The 18258-nt window shown below is 48.1% G+C and overlaps 1 protein-coding gene across 2 annotated transcripts in view; it reads right to left on the reverse strand.

Moving 5' to 3' along the window:
- Positions 1 to 18258, reverse strand: part of LOC140315857 (rho guanine nucleotide exchange factor 2-like) — a 41360-nt gene that overhangs the window by 22445 nt on the left and 657 nt on the right. For both annotated transcript variants that reach the window (XM_072393446.1, XM_072393445.1), the window contains exons 2-5: positions 9691 to 9853; positions 6452 to 6519; positions 6302 to 6365; positions 2472 to 2604 (exon numbers count right to left, since the gene is read on the reverse strand). In XM_072393446.1, the coding sequence (XP_072249547.1) occupies positions 2472 to 2604; positions 6302 to 6365; positions 6452 to 6519; positions 9691 to 9853 (428 nt within the window). The remainder of the gene's footprint in view (positions 1 to 2471; positions 2605 to 6301; positions 6366 to 6451; positions 6520 to 9690; positions 9854 to 18258) is intronic.

The raw sequence follows: 18258 nt of genomic DNA on the forward strand, positions 1-18258 counted from the left end.
GTGAGAGACAGGTGAGAGAGATGGGAGAGACAGGTGAGACAGGTGAGAGACAGGTGAGACAGGTGAGAGAGACAGGTGAGAGACAGGTGAGACAGGTGGGAGACAGGTGAGACAGGTGAGAGACAGGTGAGAGACAGGTGAGACAGGTGAGAGACAGGTGAGAGAGATGAGACAGGTGGGAGACAGGTGAGAGACAGGTGAGACAGGTGAGAGAGATGGGAGAGACAGGTGAGACAGGTGGGAGACAGGTGAGACAGGTGAGAGACAGGTGAGAGACAGGTGAGACAGGTGAGAGAGATGGGAGAGACAGGTGAGACAGGTGGGAGACAGGTGAGAGACAGGTGAGAGACAGGTGAGACAGGTGGGAGACAGGTGAGAGACAGGTGAGACAGGTGGGAGAGATGAGACAGGTGGGAGACAGGTGAGAGACAGGTGAGACAGGTGAGAGACAGGTGAGAGAGATGGGAGAGACAGGTGAGACAGGTGAGAGACAGGTGAGAGACAGGTGAGACAGGTGAGAGACAGGTGAGAGAGATGAGACAGGTGGGAGACAGGTGAGAGACAGGTGAGACAGGTGAGAGAGATGGGAGAGACAGGTGAGACAGGTGGGAGACAGGTGAGACAGGTGAGAGACAGGTGAGAGACAGGTGAGACAGGTGAGAGAGATGGGAGAGACAGGTGAGACAGGTGGGAGACAGGTGAGAGACAGGTGAGAGACAGGTGAGACAGGTGGGAGACAGGTGAGAGACAGGTGAGACAGGTGGGAGAGATGAGACAGGTGGGAGACAGGTGAGAGACAGGTGAGACAGGTGAGAGAGATGGGAGAGACAGGTGAGACAGGTGGGAGACAGGTGAGACAGGTGAGAGACATGTGAGAGACAGGTGAGACAGGTGAGAGAGATGGGAGAGACAGGTGAGACAGGTGGGAGACAGGTGAGAGACAGGTGAGAGACAGGTGAGACAGGTGGGAGACAGGTGAGAGACAGGTGAGACAGGTGAGAGACAGGTGAGAGAGATGGGAGAGACAGGTGAGAGACAGGTGAGACAGGTGGGAGACAGGTGAGACAGGTGAGAGACAGGTGAGAGAGATGGGAGAGACAGGTGAGAGACAGGTGAGACAGGTGGGAGACAGGTGAGAGACAGGTGAGACAGGTGAGAGACAGGTGAGAGAGATGGGAGAGACAGGTGAGACAGGTGAGAGACAGGTGAGACAGGTGGGAGACAGGTGAGAGACAGGTGGGAGACAGGTGAGAGAGATGGGAGAGATGTGAGACAGGTGAGAGACAGGTGAGACAGGTGGGAGACAGGTGAGACAGGTGAGAGTGATGGGAGACAGGTGAGAGAGATGTGAGACAGGTGAGAGAGGTGAGACAGGTGGGAGACAGGTGAGAGAGATGGGAGACAGGTGAGACAGGTGAGAGAGATGGGAGACAGGTGAGAGAGATGGGAGAGATGTGAGACAGGTGAGAGACAGGTGAGACAGGTGGGAGACAGGTGAGACAGGTGAGAGTGATGGGAGACAGGTGAGAGAGATGTGAGACAGGTGAGAGAGGTGAGACAGGTGGGAGACAGGTGAGAGAGATGGGAGACAGGTGAGACAGGTGAGACAGGTGGGAGACAGGTGAGACAGGTGAGACAGGTGAGAGACAGGTGAGAGAGATGGGAGAGACAGGTGAGAGACAGGTGAGACAGGTGGGAGACAGGTGAGAGACAGGTGAGACAGGTGAGAGACAGGTGAGAGAGATGGGAGAGACAGGTGAGACAGGTGGGAGACAGGTGAGACAGGTGAGAGTGATGGGAGACAGGTGAGAGAGATGTGAGACAGGTGAGAGAGGTGAGACAGGTGGGAGACAGGTGAGAGAGATGGGAGACAGGTGAGACAGGTGAGAGAGATGGGAGACAGGTGAGAGAGATGGGAGACAGGTGAGACAGATGAGAGATTTGCACCAAGAATAAATTCCCAACACCAGCCACACCATCTTCAGGGTCGGGGAGCATGATGTGAGGCAGATGCTAAGGGCAGTGAACCCCAGAGAGGCAGCAGGTTATGGAGGGTTAGGGTTAGGGTAGTTAGGGTAACCCTAACCCCATGAGCACCAGGGTTAGGGTTACCCTAACTACACTAACCCTAACTCCATGGGAGGCTTTACTGAAACATTCAACCTGTCCTTAGCACAAGCCACTGATGCCCTCCTACCTGAAGTCTTCAACCATCATCAACCCAAAAAAAAAAACCACCATCAGCTGCCTAGCTTAGCTAGCTGCTAAATGTACACTTCCTTTCCATAAGCTTTGTTTTAGGATGGAAAAACACATGTATCTGTACTTTTATGCTGGTCTGTTTATTAGTAAAATGTGTAGAAGGAGAGTTAGACAGGTTCGGTAAACCTCTGGTAAAATGACAATAAATAGTTTCTGAATGATTCCTCACTGGATAATCTACAGCCAATCAGCTCTCTGCTGATCCTCACCCTGCAATGTTATTGGTGGAGACGCTCTTGGCCAGTGAGAGGCCTGATCTCACCCGTCTGGACCCGAGAAGGGACTGACGGAGGCTGTCCGAGGGATAAATGGCAGAACTGGGGCGCTCCTTCATCATCGGAGCTGAAGAGGAGGAGAAAAGAGAGTAAATAACACTTCTTACAGAGGAGGCAGACAGGTGGAGACAGACAGGTGGAGACAGACAGGTGGAGATAGGTGGAGGCAGACAGGTGGAGACAGACAGGTGGAGATAGGTGGAGGCAGACAGGTGGAGATAGACAGGTAGAGATAGACAGGTGGAGATAGACAGGTGGAGATAGACAGGTGGAGACAGACAGGTGGAGACAGACAGGTGGATATAGGTGGAGGCAGACAGGTGGAGATAGACAGGTAGAGATAGACAGGTAGAGATAGACAGGTGGAGATAGGTGGAGGCAGACAGGTGGAGATAGACAGGTAGAGATAGACAAGTGGAGATAGACAGGTGGAGATAGGTGGAGGCAGACAGGTGGAGATAGACAGGTAGAGATAGACAAGTGGAGATAGACAGGTGGAGATAGGTGGAGGCAGACAGGTGGAGACAGACAGGTGGAGATAGACAGGTGCAGATAGACAGGTGGAGATAGGTGGAGGCAGACAGGTGGAGACAGACAGGTGGAGATAGGTGGAGGCAGACAGGTGGAGATAGACAGGTAGAGATAGACAGGTGGACATAGACAGGTGGAGATAGGTGGAGGCAGACAGGTGGAGATAGACAGGTAGAGATAGGTGGAGGCAGACAGGTGGAGATAGACAGGTAGAGATAGACAGGTAGAGATAGACAGGTGGAGATAGGTGGAGGCAGACAGGTGGAGATAGACAGGTAGAGATAGACAAGTGGAGATAGACAGGTGGAGATAGGTGGAGGCAGACAGGTGGAGACAGACAGGTGGAGACAGACAGGTGGAGATAGACAGGTGCAGATAGACAGGTAGAGATAGACAGGTGGAGATAGGTGGAGGCAGACAGGTGGAGATAGACAGGTAGAGATAGACAGGTGGACATAGACAGGTGGAGATAGGTGGAGGCAGACAGGTGGAGATAGACAGGTAGAGATAGGTGGAGGCAGACAGGTGGAGATAGACAGGTAGAGATAGACAGGTAGAGATAGACAGGTGGAGATAGGTGGAGGCAGACAGGTGGAGACAGACAGGTGGAGACAGACAGGTGGAGATAGACAGGTGCAGATAGACAGGTAGAGATAGACAGGTGGAGATAGGTGGAGGCAGACAGGTGGAGATAGACAGGTGGAGATAGGTGGAGGCAGACAGGTGGAGACAGACAGGTGGAGACAGACAGGTGGAGATAGGTGGAGGCAGACAGGTGGAGATAGACAGGTGGAGATAGGTGGAGGCAGACAGGTGGAGACAGACAGGTGGAGACAGACAGGTGGAGATAGGTGGAGGCAGACAGGTGGAGACAGACAGGTGGAGATAGACAGGTGCAGATAGACAGGTGGAGATAGGTGGAGGCAGACAGGTGGAGACAGACAGGTGGAGATAGACAGGTGGAGATAGGTGGAGGCAGACAGGTGGAGACAGACAGGTGGAGATAGGTGGAGGCAGACAGGTGGAGACAGACAGGTGGAGATAGACAGGTGCAGATAGACAGGTGGAGATAGGTGGAGGCAGACAGGTGGAGACAGACAGGTGGAGATAGGTGGAGGCAGACAGGTGGAGATAGACAGGTAGAGATAGACAGGTGGACATAGACAGGTGGAGATAGGTGGAGGCAGACAGGTGGAGATAGACAGGTAGAGATAGACAAGTGGAGATAGACAGGTGGAGATAGGTGGAGGCAGACAGGTGGAGACAGACAGGTGGAGACAGACAGGTGGAGATAGACAGGTGCAGATAGACAGGTAGAGATAGACAGGTGCAGATAGAAAGGTGGAGATAGACAGGTGGAGATAGACAGGTGGAGATAGACAGGTGGAGGCAGACAGGTGGAGATAGACAGGTGCAGATATACAGGTAGAGATAGACAGGTGGAGATCGGTGGAGGCAGACAGGTGGAGATAGACAGGTAGAGATAGACAGGTGGAGATTGACAGGTGCAGATAGACAGGTGGAGATAGGTGGAGGCAGACAGGTGGAGACAGACAGGTGGAGATAGGTGGAGGCAGACAGGTGGAGATAGACAGGTAGAGATAGACAGGTGGAGATAGACAGGTGGAGATAGACAGGTGCAGATAGACAGGTAGAGATAGACAGGTGGAGATAGGTGGAGGCAGACAGGTGGAGACAGACAGGTGGAGACAGACAGGTGGAGATAGGTGGAGGCAGACAGGTGGAGACAGACAGGTGGAGATAGACAGGTGCAGATAGACAGGTGGAGATAGGTGGAGGCAGACAGGTGGAGACAGACAGGTGGAGATAGACAGGTGCAGATAGACAGGTGGAGATAGGTGGAGGCAGACAGGTGGAGACAGACAGGTGGAGATAGACAGGTGCAGATAGACAGGTGGAGATAGGTGGAGGCAGACAGGTGGAGACAGACAGGTGGAGATAGGTGGAGGCAGACAGGTGGAGATAGACAGGTAGAGATAGACAGGTGGACATAGACAGGTGGAGATAGGTGGAGGCAGACAGGTGGAGATAGACAGGTAGAGATAGACAAGTGGAGATAGACAGGTGGAGATGGGTGGAGGCAGACAGGTGGAGACAGACAGGTGGAGACAGACAGGTGGAGATAGACAGGTGCAGATAGACAGGTAGAGATAGACAGGTGCAGATAGAAAGGTGGAGATAGACAGGTGGAGATAGACAGGTGGAGATAGACAGGTGGAGGCAGACAGGTGGAGATAGACAGGTGCAGATATACAGGTAGAGATAGACAGGTGGAGATAGACAGGTGGAGATCGGTGGAGGCAGACAGGTGGAGATAGACAGGTAGAGATAGACAGGTGGAGATTGACAGGTGCAGATAGACAGGTGGAGATAGGTGGAGGCAGACAGGTGGAGACAGACAGGTGGAGATAGGTGGAGGCAGACAGGTGGAGATAGACAGGTAGAGATAGACAGGTGGAGATAGACAGGTGGAGACAGACAGGTGGAGATAGGTGGAGGCAGACAGGTGGAGATAGACAGGTAGAGATAGACAGGTAGAGATAGACAGGTGGAGATAGGTGGAGGCAGACAGGTGGAGATAGACAGGTGGAGATTGACAGGTAGAGATAGACAGGTGGAGTCAGATGGGTGGAGATAGATAGGTGTAGATAGACAGGTGGAGTCAGATGGGTGGAGGCAGACAGGCTGAGATAGACAGGCAGAGATAGACAGGTGGAGATAGACAAGTAGAGATAGACAGGTAGAGATAGACAGGTGGAGTCAGATGGGTGGAGGCAGACAGGTGGAGATAGACAAGTAGAGATAGACAGGTGGAGATAGACAGGTGGAGGCAGATGGGTGGAGATAGATAGGTGTAGATAGACAGGTGGAGTCAGATGGGTGGAGGCAGACAGGCGGAGATAGACAGGCAGAGATAGACAGGTGGAGATAGACAAGTAGAGATAGACAGGTAGAGATAGACAGGTGGAGTCAGATGGGTGGAGATAGATAGGTGTAGATAGACAGGTGGAGTCAGATGGGTGGAGGCAGACAGGCGGAGATAGACAGGCAGAGATAGACAGGTGGAGATAGACAAGTAGAGATAGACAGGTAGAGATAGACAGGTGGAGTCAGATGGGTGGAGGCAGACAGGTGGAGATAGACAAGTAGAGATAGACAGGTGGAGATAGACAGGTGGAGGCAGACAGGTGGAGATAGACAGGTTGACTCACTCTTGGTCCGTAATGCCACGTTCTGTAAAGCTGAACTGTTTCTTGCCAAAGCCAGTTTCTGTTGCTGTAGAAGAGAGAGACAGGTGGTCAGACAGGTGGTCAGTCAGACAGGTGGTCAGACAGACAGATGGTCAGACAGACAGGTGTTACCCTCTGCTTCATCTTGGCGCAGCTGGCCAGGCTGTCCCTGCAGCGGTTGTGGATGGTGACATTGCAAGCTGAGAGAGAGACGGGAGACAGAGGGTGAGACAGTAAAACTCGCTGCTTCACCTGTGATAACAGTGCTTCAGCAGCAGCTTCAGCAGCAGTTAGTGTAAAACTAAGTGAACCCCTGATCCAGCAGCTTCAGCAGCAGTGAGTAAAACTAAGTGAACCCCTGATCCACTCTTCTCTCCAGCGCTGCTTCAGCTCATTGAGGTTTGCAGCTTTGGTTTCTGCAGCTCTCTTAAGGTCCCACCACAGCATCTCAGTCAGGCTGAGGTCTGGACTCTGACTGGACCATTGCAACACCTTGATTCTTCTCTTTTTCCCACATTCTGCTGTAGATCTGCTGCTGTGTTTGGGATCTTTGTCCTGTTGATGAGCCAGTTTCAGCCCAGCTTTAGCTGTGGGACAGATGGCCTCACATCTGACTCTAGAATACTTTGGTATCCAGAGGAGTTCATGGTGGACTCAATGACTGCAAGGTGCCCAGGTCCTGTGGCTGCAGAACCAGCCCAGATCATCAGCCCTCCACCACCGTGCTTGACAGCTGGTATGAGGTGTTTGTGCTGATCTGCTGTGTTTGGTTTCCTCCAAACGTGCTGCTGTGCATTAGGACCAAACATCTCCACTTTGCTCTGGTCTGTCCAAAGGACATTGTTCCAGAAGTCTTGAGCTTTGTTCAGATGCAGCTTTGCAAACCTAAGCTGTGCTGCCATGTTCTTTTTAGAGAGAAGAGGCTTTCTCCTGCAGCCCTTCCAAACAGCGGCGGGCGTCGATGACGTCATCCCAGTAGACGAGTGTGTGGAAAGCCCTCTATAAGCCCCCCCGATAGCCGCCAATAACAACAACACAGCAGCTATGAGCTAACAGCAGCTATGAGCTAACAGAGCTATGAGCTAACAGAGCTATGAGCTAACAGAGCTATGAGCTAACAGCAGCTATGAGCTAACAGAGCTATGAGCTAACAGCAGCTATGAGCTAACAGCAGCTATGAGCTAACAGCAGCTATGAGCTAACAGCAGCTATGAGCTAACAGAGCTATGAGCTAACAGCAGCTATGAGCTAACAGAGCTATGAGCTAACAGCAGCTATGAGCTAACAGCAGCTATGAGCTAACAGAGCTATGAGCTAACAGAGCTATGAGCTAACAGCAGCTATGAGCTAACAGCAGCTATGAGCTAACAGAGCTATGAGCTAACAGAGCTATGAGCTAACAGCAGCTATGAGCTAACAGCAGTTATGAGCTAACAGAGCTATGAGCTAACAGAGCTATGAGCTAACATGAGTTTCCCTTTAAGTTCTGCAGAAGGCTGAGGACGACCCATTCATCTGAATCAGGTGTGCTGGAGCAGGAACACCTACAGGCCGCTGTGAAACCCTGCTCCAGAGTGTGCATCCTAACCTGAACCAAAGCCTATCTTGAGACGTTCTGCCTCATTATGGCTGGTCTTTCGTCTCCACAAGTATAGTAATTATACCAGTAGAGCTCCAAATAAGGTCAAAAGACCAGTAGCACTGGTATTTATAGCGATGTGTGTCGGTTTGGAAGTTACATCATCATCTTTGGAAAAAGTGAAGTCACATTTTCTTAAAACTGAGTTAACATCATTGTGTGTGTGTGTGTGTGTGTGTCTGTGTGTGTGTGAGTGTGTGTGTTGACAGGAAACAGTTTAAAACTAAAATATTATGCCCTCTGTGGCCACATGAGGCAGTAAAGAGACGTTTTAATGAGGAAGATTTGAAACTTTATGACATGGTAATCAGCTGACTGTGCTGTAACATGGTTACCATGGTTACCACACACACACACATAGACGTGTGATCTCAGACTTCATCTGCTGTGTTCACACAGGAAGATTCGACTCTGAAAATAATCTCAGATGACAGAGTGTTACTGTGTGAAATCCAGTCATCCTGCTCTGTGATTGGCTGATGCAGATGAACCCTGAGAACTGGGTCGGGGGGCCACATGTGCTTCAGACAGAGTTAATCTGAGGGTGCATCTGTTCATTGTGGTGGAGGATTAACACCCAGCAGACAAAGAAACAACACAGACATACAGCAAGCTGTTTTATGTTGTTGATCTTCATCTATAGTCCCGTTCAAACACCTGATCAGCCTCATTTCTTTCTATATTTCCATAAAAACAGGAAGCAGCTGCAGAGATTCACTGAAACATGTTCAAACATGAACCTAAACCCAGAATCTGAGGCAGAAACAGAGTTTTTCTCAGTTCTCAGCAGCTTTAAAGTGAATCTCTGGTCTGAGCTCCTTTATTCTCCAACACAGCCTGAACCCTCTGAGACAAGCTTTCTGTCATTTCTTTAAGGAGTCTTCAGGAATAGTTCTCCAGGCTTCTTGAAGGACATCCCAAAGCTCTTCTTTGGATGTGGGCTGCCTTTTGTTCCGTTCTCTGTCAGATGATCCCACACTGCTTCAATAATGTTGAGGTCCGGGCTCTGGGGAGGATTCATCCCTCCATAAGACCTGTTGCCACTGATTTTCAGTCCACTTCTTGTGTCATTTGGCACAGCTCAGCCTTTTCTCCCTGTTTCCCTTCCTTAAGAACGGCTTCTTGACAGCCACCCTTCCATGGAGCCCATTTCTGATGAGGCTTGGGCCAACAGTAGATGGATCAGCTGAAGGTCCAGATGCATCTCTCAGGTCCTGTCAGGTCACAGCTGGATTTTTTCCTCTTTCTTAAGGACATCACTTTCAGATCCTGTTCATCTGCTGTAGATAGTTTTTTAGGCCTGACACTTCTTCTTTTGTCCTCCACTTGTCCAGTTTCCTCAAATGTTTTAAGGACACACTGCACACCATGCTGAGATATGCCAAGTTTTCAGCTAATAGCTCTTTGGGAATCACCTTGTTGCTGCAGAAATCCTATTTTCTGTCTGTCAAACTGTGTTTTCTTTGCTGTTTTTCATAGATGCAGCTAAAGAAATGGGAACAAATGATGTGTCTTTGTGACAAAGTGCCTAAAGATCCAGTTTAAAATGGCTTCTTTGCTAAGTTGTCTGTTCTGTGTCGACACAACACTGGTTCATCCCTTGAGTTAGGAGCCTTTTCCTGCCTGAATGCTTCTAAGTCACATAAAGAAATTGGATCAGTATCACATATTCAGAGATAATGAATGATGAGTTAGTCATGTGGTTTCCTGTGCTTTGGGGAGCTGTGGTTACCTGGGCAGCTGAGCGCCTCCTTGGCTGTGATGCTCCTGTTGCAGGAGGAGCACAGAGTGGTGGCCGACACACTCAGGGAGGTGAACAGGTGGCCATTGCTGGACCGTGCCTCCCGTTCTCTGGCCTCCTTCTCCCTCTCCTTCAGACGCTCCCTCTCCTTATTCTGAACACACAAAGAGCCACATCAGACAGATCAATACAGGTAGTGATCAGAGCCACTCCGGGCTGAAGGTCTCCACCGAACCACTTTTTATCCACTGGTTCATCCCAGATTCCTAATGGGATGTTTGGACCCAGTCATATGCTGTCTATGGGTATAGGGGGGTAGGGTATAACAGAAATGTAACTGGGTCACTTTTTCTGCCCTCAGACTCCTGAACCAGGCCTTTGACGGATCACATGACGCAGGTTTTCGCTTTCTCTCTGAACAAAGACCAGAGGAAGGGGGCAGTCTAATACCTGGGTGGGGAATGGGGCATCAGAAGGGCTCAAGAATAATCTGAATATCTGATGGTTCAGATCTGAATGACTTTGGTTCAGTTAATTTAAAAATGCACTTCAACAGAGCAGCTGAAGATGAGCGTGTGTTTAAGTGGAAGCAGCGAGCTTTACGGGCCGTGGCTGCAGCTTCGTGTCAGAGCTGAACTTCTGCTTTCTGTCTGTTCCTGCTGGGAGGGGCAGGAAGAGGAAGCTGCTTCTATGTCACAACACACCGGTCACACTGGTGCTGGTTCTGACTGGTTCTGACAGCTGTTGAATCTCAGCTCACATCTGCTGTGTTCTATGTTCAAACTGTGACGTCTCGTCACGGGACTTTGTTAGGGGCAGAACCCAACAGAACCTGACCAACAGAACCTGACCAACAGAACCTGACCAACAGAATCTGACCAACAGAACCTGACCAACAGAACGGGGACCAGGTCAGTCATCAACACCATCAGTTTGTCTCTACTGATTCTGTTCATCTCAAACTGATGAATGATCCTCATTCAAACTACAACAGTCAACTGGACTCCAACTCCCATGGTGCATTTCACCAGCTGAGCCCCATGTTACCTTAAAAAGCTAAATTTGTTTGATCAACTCGAGCAGGACCAAACCTAAAGATTATCATTTTGTCCCTCAGATGGGACACACCATGTGTTGGTCAGGTGGAACCAGGAGAACCGAAGCCGACCTCAGACCAGAACCCGACCTCAGACCAGAACCCGACCTCAGACCAGAACCTGACCTCAGACCAGAACCCGACCTCAGACCAGAACCTGACCTCAGACCAGAACCTGACCTCAGACCAGAACCCGACCTCAGACCAGAACCCGACAGACCAGAACCCGACCTCAGACCAGAACCCGACCTCAGACCAGAACCTGACCTCAGACCAGAACCCGACCTCAGACCAAACTAAGTGGGAAAGAAGATCCAAAACAAAAGGAAATACGTTGGTGACAGTAAAGGCTGAATGTGGCGTCTCAGCATCTAAAGTTCAGATCAGGACAGATGAGTAAAACATCTGCAAAGTGAAGACAAAAAGCTGTATGCATAAGGCTGGAGGGAAATCTGTAAATCCTTTTAAAAAGAAAGAGTTGGACCCAGAGGATGCAGAGGATTCAGATGGCGATGAGGTGGTAACAGCTGCATATGAAGGTACTCAGTCAGGCGTCTGCACAGCGGTTCTGATCCAGCTGAGAGGTGGAGAGAACCTGGTGGGAACATTTAATCTGTTTCTTCATTTAAAAAACAGGTGAGCACTAAACATTCACATTTTCTGCTCCGGTGGTAAAATTATTTCCACCTTCAAGGCCACAAAAAGGCTGAAAGATTTCCAGGAACCTCCGACTGTTGCTGCTGGGTTAGGTTTAGGGGTTAGGGTTACCCTAGGTTAGGGTTACCCTAGGTTAGGGTTACCCTAGGTTAGGGTTACCCTAGGTTAGGGTTACCCTAAGGTTAGGGTTAGGGTTACCCTAGGTTAGGGTTACCCTAGGTTAGGGTTACCCTAAGGTTAGGGTTAGGGTTACCCTAGGTTAGGGTTACCCTAAGGTTAGGGTTACCCTAAGGTTAGGGTTAGGGTTACCCTAGGTTAGGGTTACCCTAAGGTTAGGGGTTAGGGTTACCCCAAGGTTAGGGTTACCCTAGGTTACCCTAAGGTTAGGGTTAGGGTTACCCTAGGGTTAGGGTTAGGGTTACCCTAGGTTACCCTAACCCTAACCTCCACCCTAAGGTGGAGACATCTGCTTCTTCAGAATTATTACTATCTGATGTACTGAAATCACTAGATATTGGTTGAACTGAGACCAGTGGCTGAGTATTAGAGAAGAATCCCATTTCATGGAAAAACTGAGCCGTTTCCTAAGAAGTGAAGCAGAGATCGACACAAAGCGATGGTCTGAATGGTTTCTGTCTGTCAGAAGAAAGGCGATGACGTGACAAAAAGTGACCCAGTTACATCTGTGTTGTAGCCTAACCCCCGACCCACAGACAGATATATACATCTGCATATGTTTGCATGCATATTTAGATCTATTCATACTGGAGGGATTTAAGACTTAAATTTGACTCTTGGAAACATTCTCCAGCCTTCCGCTCTGTGTCTTCTGTTGTTTCTCTGAAGCTTGGTGACAAACGTCTGAACGGATGAAGTCATTGCTGAAGAATCAGAAAGTGATTGGTTCTGATTCAGTAAACTGCAGTTTTAAAGCAGCCCCAGCCCAGTGGTGACAGGCAGCGATCAACTGATCGATAAAGAAAGAGCTCAGTGATAAAGAAGAAGAAAGAATCCTCTGTCTGCGGCAGCAGGAGGGGGTCATGAGACAGAGAGCGAGTGAGCTGAGGTTACAGCTGAGAGCGCCACCGAGGAAGAGGAGTAACAGGTAACTGAGTCATGATGTCACAGCGGCCTTCGCCCATCAGCTTCATCTCTTCATAACAAACAACAACCTTAGAATCCAACTTTATTTGAAAAACGTCGGCTGGCAGCAGAGGTCACTTGAACAAGTTTATGTTTCTGTATTTATCAGACGCTTTTATCCAAAGAGACTTACAGATGAAGATATAACAGCTTTATAAAAAGCTAACAATAAGCTAATAAAAAGCTAACAATAAGCTAATAAAAAGCTAACAATAAGCTCCATAGAAGGAACCCAGGAGTCCGACTCTGTCAGAGGGGACAGAGTAGAGATAGGGTGCAGGCATAGAAGGAAGAGCAGAAAGATAAAGAGAAGGTTATTATTATTCTAACCTTTATTTAACCAGGAAATGAATGTCATCCGATCATGACCCAGTTCAACAGGTCAACTCTAAAGTTACCAGCGATTCAGGCGTAAATGAGAACAGAAATCAGGAGAGATCAGCTACTTTCATTGGGATGATTCTGAAACTGATCTCATCCAAACACAGCAGCAGAATTAAAGGTTCTGTTTCCCAGGTTCAGGACGGTCTCCATTAACAGACAGAAGGGAAAACCCTGAGAGCGAAGAGGAAAACATTAGGTCTCTGAATAAGGAGGAAGCAGCCTTCAGATAAGAGACAACATGTAGATAAAAAGCTCTGAATCTGATGTGAACATCATCACCACGACCCAGCTCAGGCATGAAGGTTTGAGTCCACACTTCTGATCACACGACCTCAGGGACCTGATCACATGTCCTCAGGCCCTGATCACATGACCCCAGGGACCTGATCACATGACCTCAGGGACCTGATCACATGTCCTCAGGGACCTGATCACATGACCTCAGGGACCTGATCACATGTCCTCAGGGACCTGATCACATGACCTCAGGGACCTGCTCACATGACCTCAGGGACCTGATCACATGACCTCAGGGACCTGATCACATGTCCTCAGGGACCTGATCACATGACCTCAGGGACCTGATCACATGTCCTCAGGCCCTGATCACATGACCCCAGGGACCTGATCACATGACCTCAGGGACCTGATCACATGTCCTCAGGGACCTGATCACATGACCTCAGGGACCTGATCACATGTCCTCAGGGACCTGATCACATGACCTCAGGGACCTGCTCACATGACCTCAGGGACCTGATCACATGACCTCAGGGACCTGATCACATGTCCTCAGGGACCTGATCACATGACCTCAGGGACCTGATCACATGTCCTCAGGGACCTGATCACATGACCTCAGGGACCTGCTCACATGTCCTCAGGGACCTGATCACATGACCTCAGGGACCTGATCACATGACCTCAAGACCTGATCACATGACCTCAGGGACCTGATCACATGACCTCAGGGACCTGATCACATGACCTCAGGGACCTGATCACATGTCCTCAGGGACCTGATCACATGACCTCAAGACCTGATCACATTACCTCAGGGACCTGATCACATGACCTCAGGGACCTGATCACATGACCTCAGGGACCTGATCACATGACCTCAGGGACCTGATCACATGACCTCAGGCTCCTGATCACATGACCTCAGGGACCTGATCACATGACCTCAGGGACCTGATCACATGACCTCAGGCTCCTGATCACATGACCTCAGGGACCTGATCACATGACCTCAGGGACCTGATCACATGACCTCAGGGACCTGATCACATGACCTCAGGGACCTGATCACATGACCTCAGGGACCTGCTGGGGATGTATGGATGAAAAGTTCTCTGACGTTTTCATGCAGAGCTCCAAAGTCCAGACCAGGATCTTAAAGGAGAAGCATATATCCTTATAACGGGGGCATCAGCCGAGGCTCCTATAAATAGATATACACGGATCCGAAGGACGCCGAATTTCCCCAAACTGTTATCGGTGAGTAGATAAACGTATTTTATGCCAGAAATAAGGTCCAGGTTTAAGAAAACCGAACTTCTCCTTTAAAAAGGTTGGCGGTGGGAAGAGGACTCAGTCAGAAGCCTGGCAGCAGCGTTCTGAACAACCTGCAGACGTCCCAAAGAGTTTTACAAAGAATTCCAATAATCCAGAGCTGGTGGAATAAATGCAGGAAGAAGAGTTTCCAGCTCAGAGCGGGACTCAATGGGCCTGAACCGGGAAATATTTCTGAAGAGATAAAAACAAGAGAAGCAGAGATTTGACACGAGCATCCGAAGTGAAAGCTGAGAGGAAAGTTAGGTTCCTGATGGAAGTTTTATCAGAAGAAGCAGGAGGACCCAGAGTTTCCCTGAGCTGAGACACAGATCTGTGGGGCTCAGGTTTCCTCTTCATTAAGGTGCAGAAAGCTGTCAGACATCCAACTTTCTGAGTCTGAGCAGCTCAGAAACATCTGAAATACAGCTGATCGTAATCTGCATAGCAGTGAGAGGATATGTCCTTAAAGAGGCTCCCTCTTTATATATAACAGGAGCACTAAAGGCCCCAGAACTGAACCCTGTGGGACACCGCAGGAAAATAAAAACCTGATTTCAGATGAACTCTCTGTTCTGAGGCCCAGAACCATAAATCACTGAATCAATCACTTTGATCTAGCTTACTGATCCGCAGATTGATCAGGGGTCCCAGGACTGAGACCTGAGGAACACCATTAGTAACACCCAATGGGTCAGAGGTCAGCCCTTCTAGTGCCAGTGTCACATGACCCACAGGTACGACGTGAGGTCATCACCTCTCACAGCAACACCTGGAGATCACCTGTTCACATGACCCAGGAGGGCTACTGATCCAGTGGTTCTGGAGGAGGTTCCATTCAGAACTACAGATGGAGCAGGTTCTACGGCACAGAGATCAGTTTCTGTGTCTGATCCTGAGATATATTGATCCCTGATCAATCAGCATATTGGTGCTCATCAGATCCCTGTCGGTTCTGTTCTACGGACTGCAGCTGAAGTGTGAAACGCCCACTCAGCTTCCCAGAGCAGAACGCTTCCAGCTTCTCTGATGTGGTTTGGGTCAGTTTGTTCAGAACAGCTGGACTCGACCCAACAGAACCGCCTCCTGCAGGTCTGACATGTGTGTGGTTACATAAAGGTGCTACAAGTTTCCGTTGGATTCGGTTTTAAATGCTTTTTTTTTCCATCTGGAAATCTGGAGTTCATTTAGTTTATTTAGAGTTTTAGTTGTTCTCGGATCCTGGTTCTGATCAGATGAAATCCAACCTGCAGTTTAATTAAACTGAATGGTTATTGATCATAAATCAGGCTGTTAAATAGAAGCTCGCTAAATATTTGAACAGTGAGTGAGCGTGGCCATGTGGGAGGAGAGCTGAGCTGTAACCTGCAGGTAACCATGGTAACGGGACTGAAGCGTAGGTGTGTGAACGCTCGCCTGCCTCCTCTTCCCCAGGACATGAACCTCACTGCAGTCATGTGACCATGATGTCATCAGTTCATGTGCAGACAGGAAGTGAGCAGGTTGTGATCGTTGACGTCAGACTGATTGATCTGATCACACTGACTGATTCTGGTTCAGGGTCATCTCGGTGGTCCAGTCAGAACTCAATCGGTGTGATGATCTTTAACCTTCCTGAGTCAGCTGATCCGTAACTGCAGGTCACGTTACTTCTGACAGAAGACACCTGCATCATTCAAACCCAGCATGAGGACGCAAACAGCAGACGGGTCAACAAGACCTGGACAGGTGAGTCTGTAGCAGTGAAACATGTTTCCTCTCAGGGTGATCAATAAGCTTCAGCATCTCAGCTGCTTCTATGTTTAACACAAACACACCTGAACAGTAAACGGAACTGACCCCAACGCTAGCTCCTCCTCTCTCAGATCGGCAACATATCAGTGTGTATCGTCATACATATATACAGGTTCAGGGGTTATAGGGTGTATATACTATAGATATATACAGGTTCAAGGGTTATAGGGTGTATATACTATAGATATATACAGGTTCTGGGGTGATAGGGTGTATATATTATACATATATACAGGTTCTGGGGTGATAGGGTGTATATATTATACATATATACAGGTTCTGGGGTTATAGGGTGTATATACTATAGATATATACAGGTTCAAGGGTTATAGGGTGTATATACTATAGATATATACAGGTTCTGGGGTGATAGGGTGTATATATTATACATATATACAGGTTCTGGGGTGATAGGGTGTATATATTATACATATATACAGGTTCTGGGGTTATAGGGTGTATATACTATAGATATATACAGGTTCAAGGGTTATAGGGTGTATATACTATAGATATATACAGGTTCTGGGGTTATAGGGTGTATATACTATAGATATATACAGGTTCTGGGGTGATAGGGTGTATATATTATACATATATACAGGTTCTGGGGTGATAGGGTGTATATATTATACATATATACAGGTTCTGGGGTTATAGGGTGTATATACTATAGATATATACAGGTTCAAGGGTTATAGGGTGTATATACTATAGATATATACAGGTTCTGGGGTGATAGGGTGTATATATTATACATATATACAGGTTCTGGGGTTATAGGGTGTATATATTATACATATATACAGGTTCTGGGGTGATAGGGTGTATATATTATAGATATATACAGGTTCTGGGGTGATAGGGTGTATATATTATAGATATATACAGGTTCTGGGGTTATAGGGTGTATATATTATACATATATACAGGTTCTGGGGTTATAGGGTGTATATATTATAGATATATACAGGTTCAAGGGTTATAGGGTGTATATACTATAGATATATACAGGTTCTGGGGTTATAGGGTGTATATACTATAGATATATACAGGTTCTGGGGTTATAGGGTGTATATACTATAGATATATACAGGTTCTGGGGTTATAGGGTGTATATACTATAGATATATACAGGTTCAAGGGTTATAGGGTGTATATACTATAGATATATACAGGTTCTGGGGTTATAGGGTGTATATACTATAGATATATACAGGTTCTGGGGTTATAGGGTGTATATACTATAGATATATACAGATTCAGGGGTTATAGGGTGTATATACTATAGATATATATAGGTTCTGGGGTTATAGGGTGTATATATTATACATATATACAGGTTCTGGGGTGATAGGATGTATATATTATAGATATATACAGGTTCTGGGGTGATAGGGTGTATATATTATAGATATATACAGGTTCTGGGGTGATAGGGTGTATATATTATAGATATATACAGGTTCTGGGGTGATAGGGTGTATATATTATACATATATACAGGTTCTGGGGTTATAGGGTGTATATATTATACATATATACAGGTTCTGGGGTTATAGGGTGTATATATTATACATATATACAGGTTCTGGGGTTATAGGGTGTATATATTATAGATATATACAGGTTCTGGGGTTATAGGGTGTATATATTATACATATATACAGGTTCTGGGGTTATAGGGTGTATATATTATAGACATTCAGACTGTAACATGAATATAAACAGTTTGTTTTAGCTTTTCAGGTCAGGGGTCAAACTTCCACCTTCATTCTTGACAACACTTCCTGTATGACACGCACATGCACACACATAGACAAGTGCGTGTGCGCGCTCACGTGGGCTCCCCTCCCCCCTCGTTTCCTCCTACAGGACAAAGCGGCCACGCTGCCGCTAACGGACCCACTCACAAACACACCGAAACACAC

Source organism: Leuresthes tenuis, unplaced genomic scaffold, assembly GCF_036924035.1.
Source record: "Leuresthes tenuis unplaced genomic scaffold, fLeuTen1.0.hap1 SCAF_10, whole genome shotgun sequence".
Lineage (NCBI taxonomy): Eukaryota > Metazoa > Chordata > Actinopteri > Atheriniformes > Atherinopsidae > Leuresthes > Leuresthes tenuis.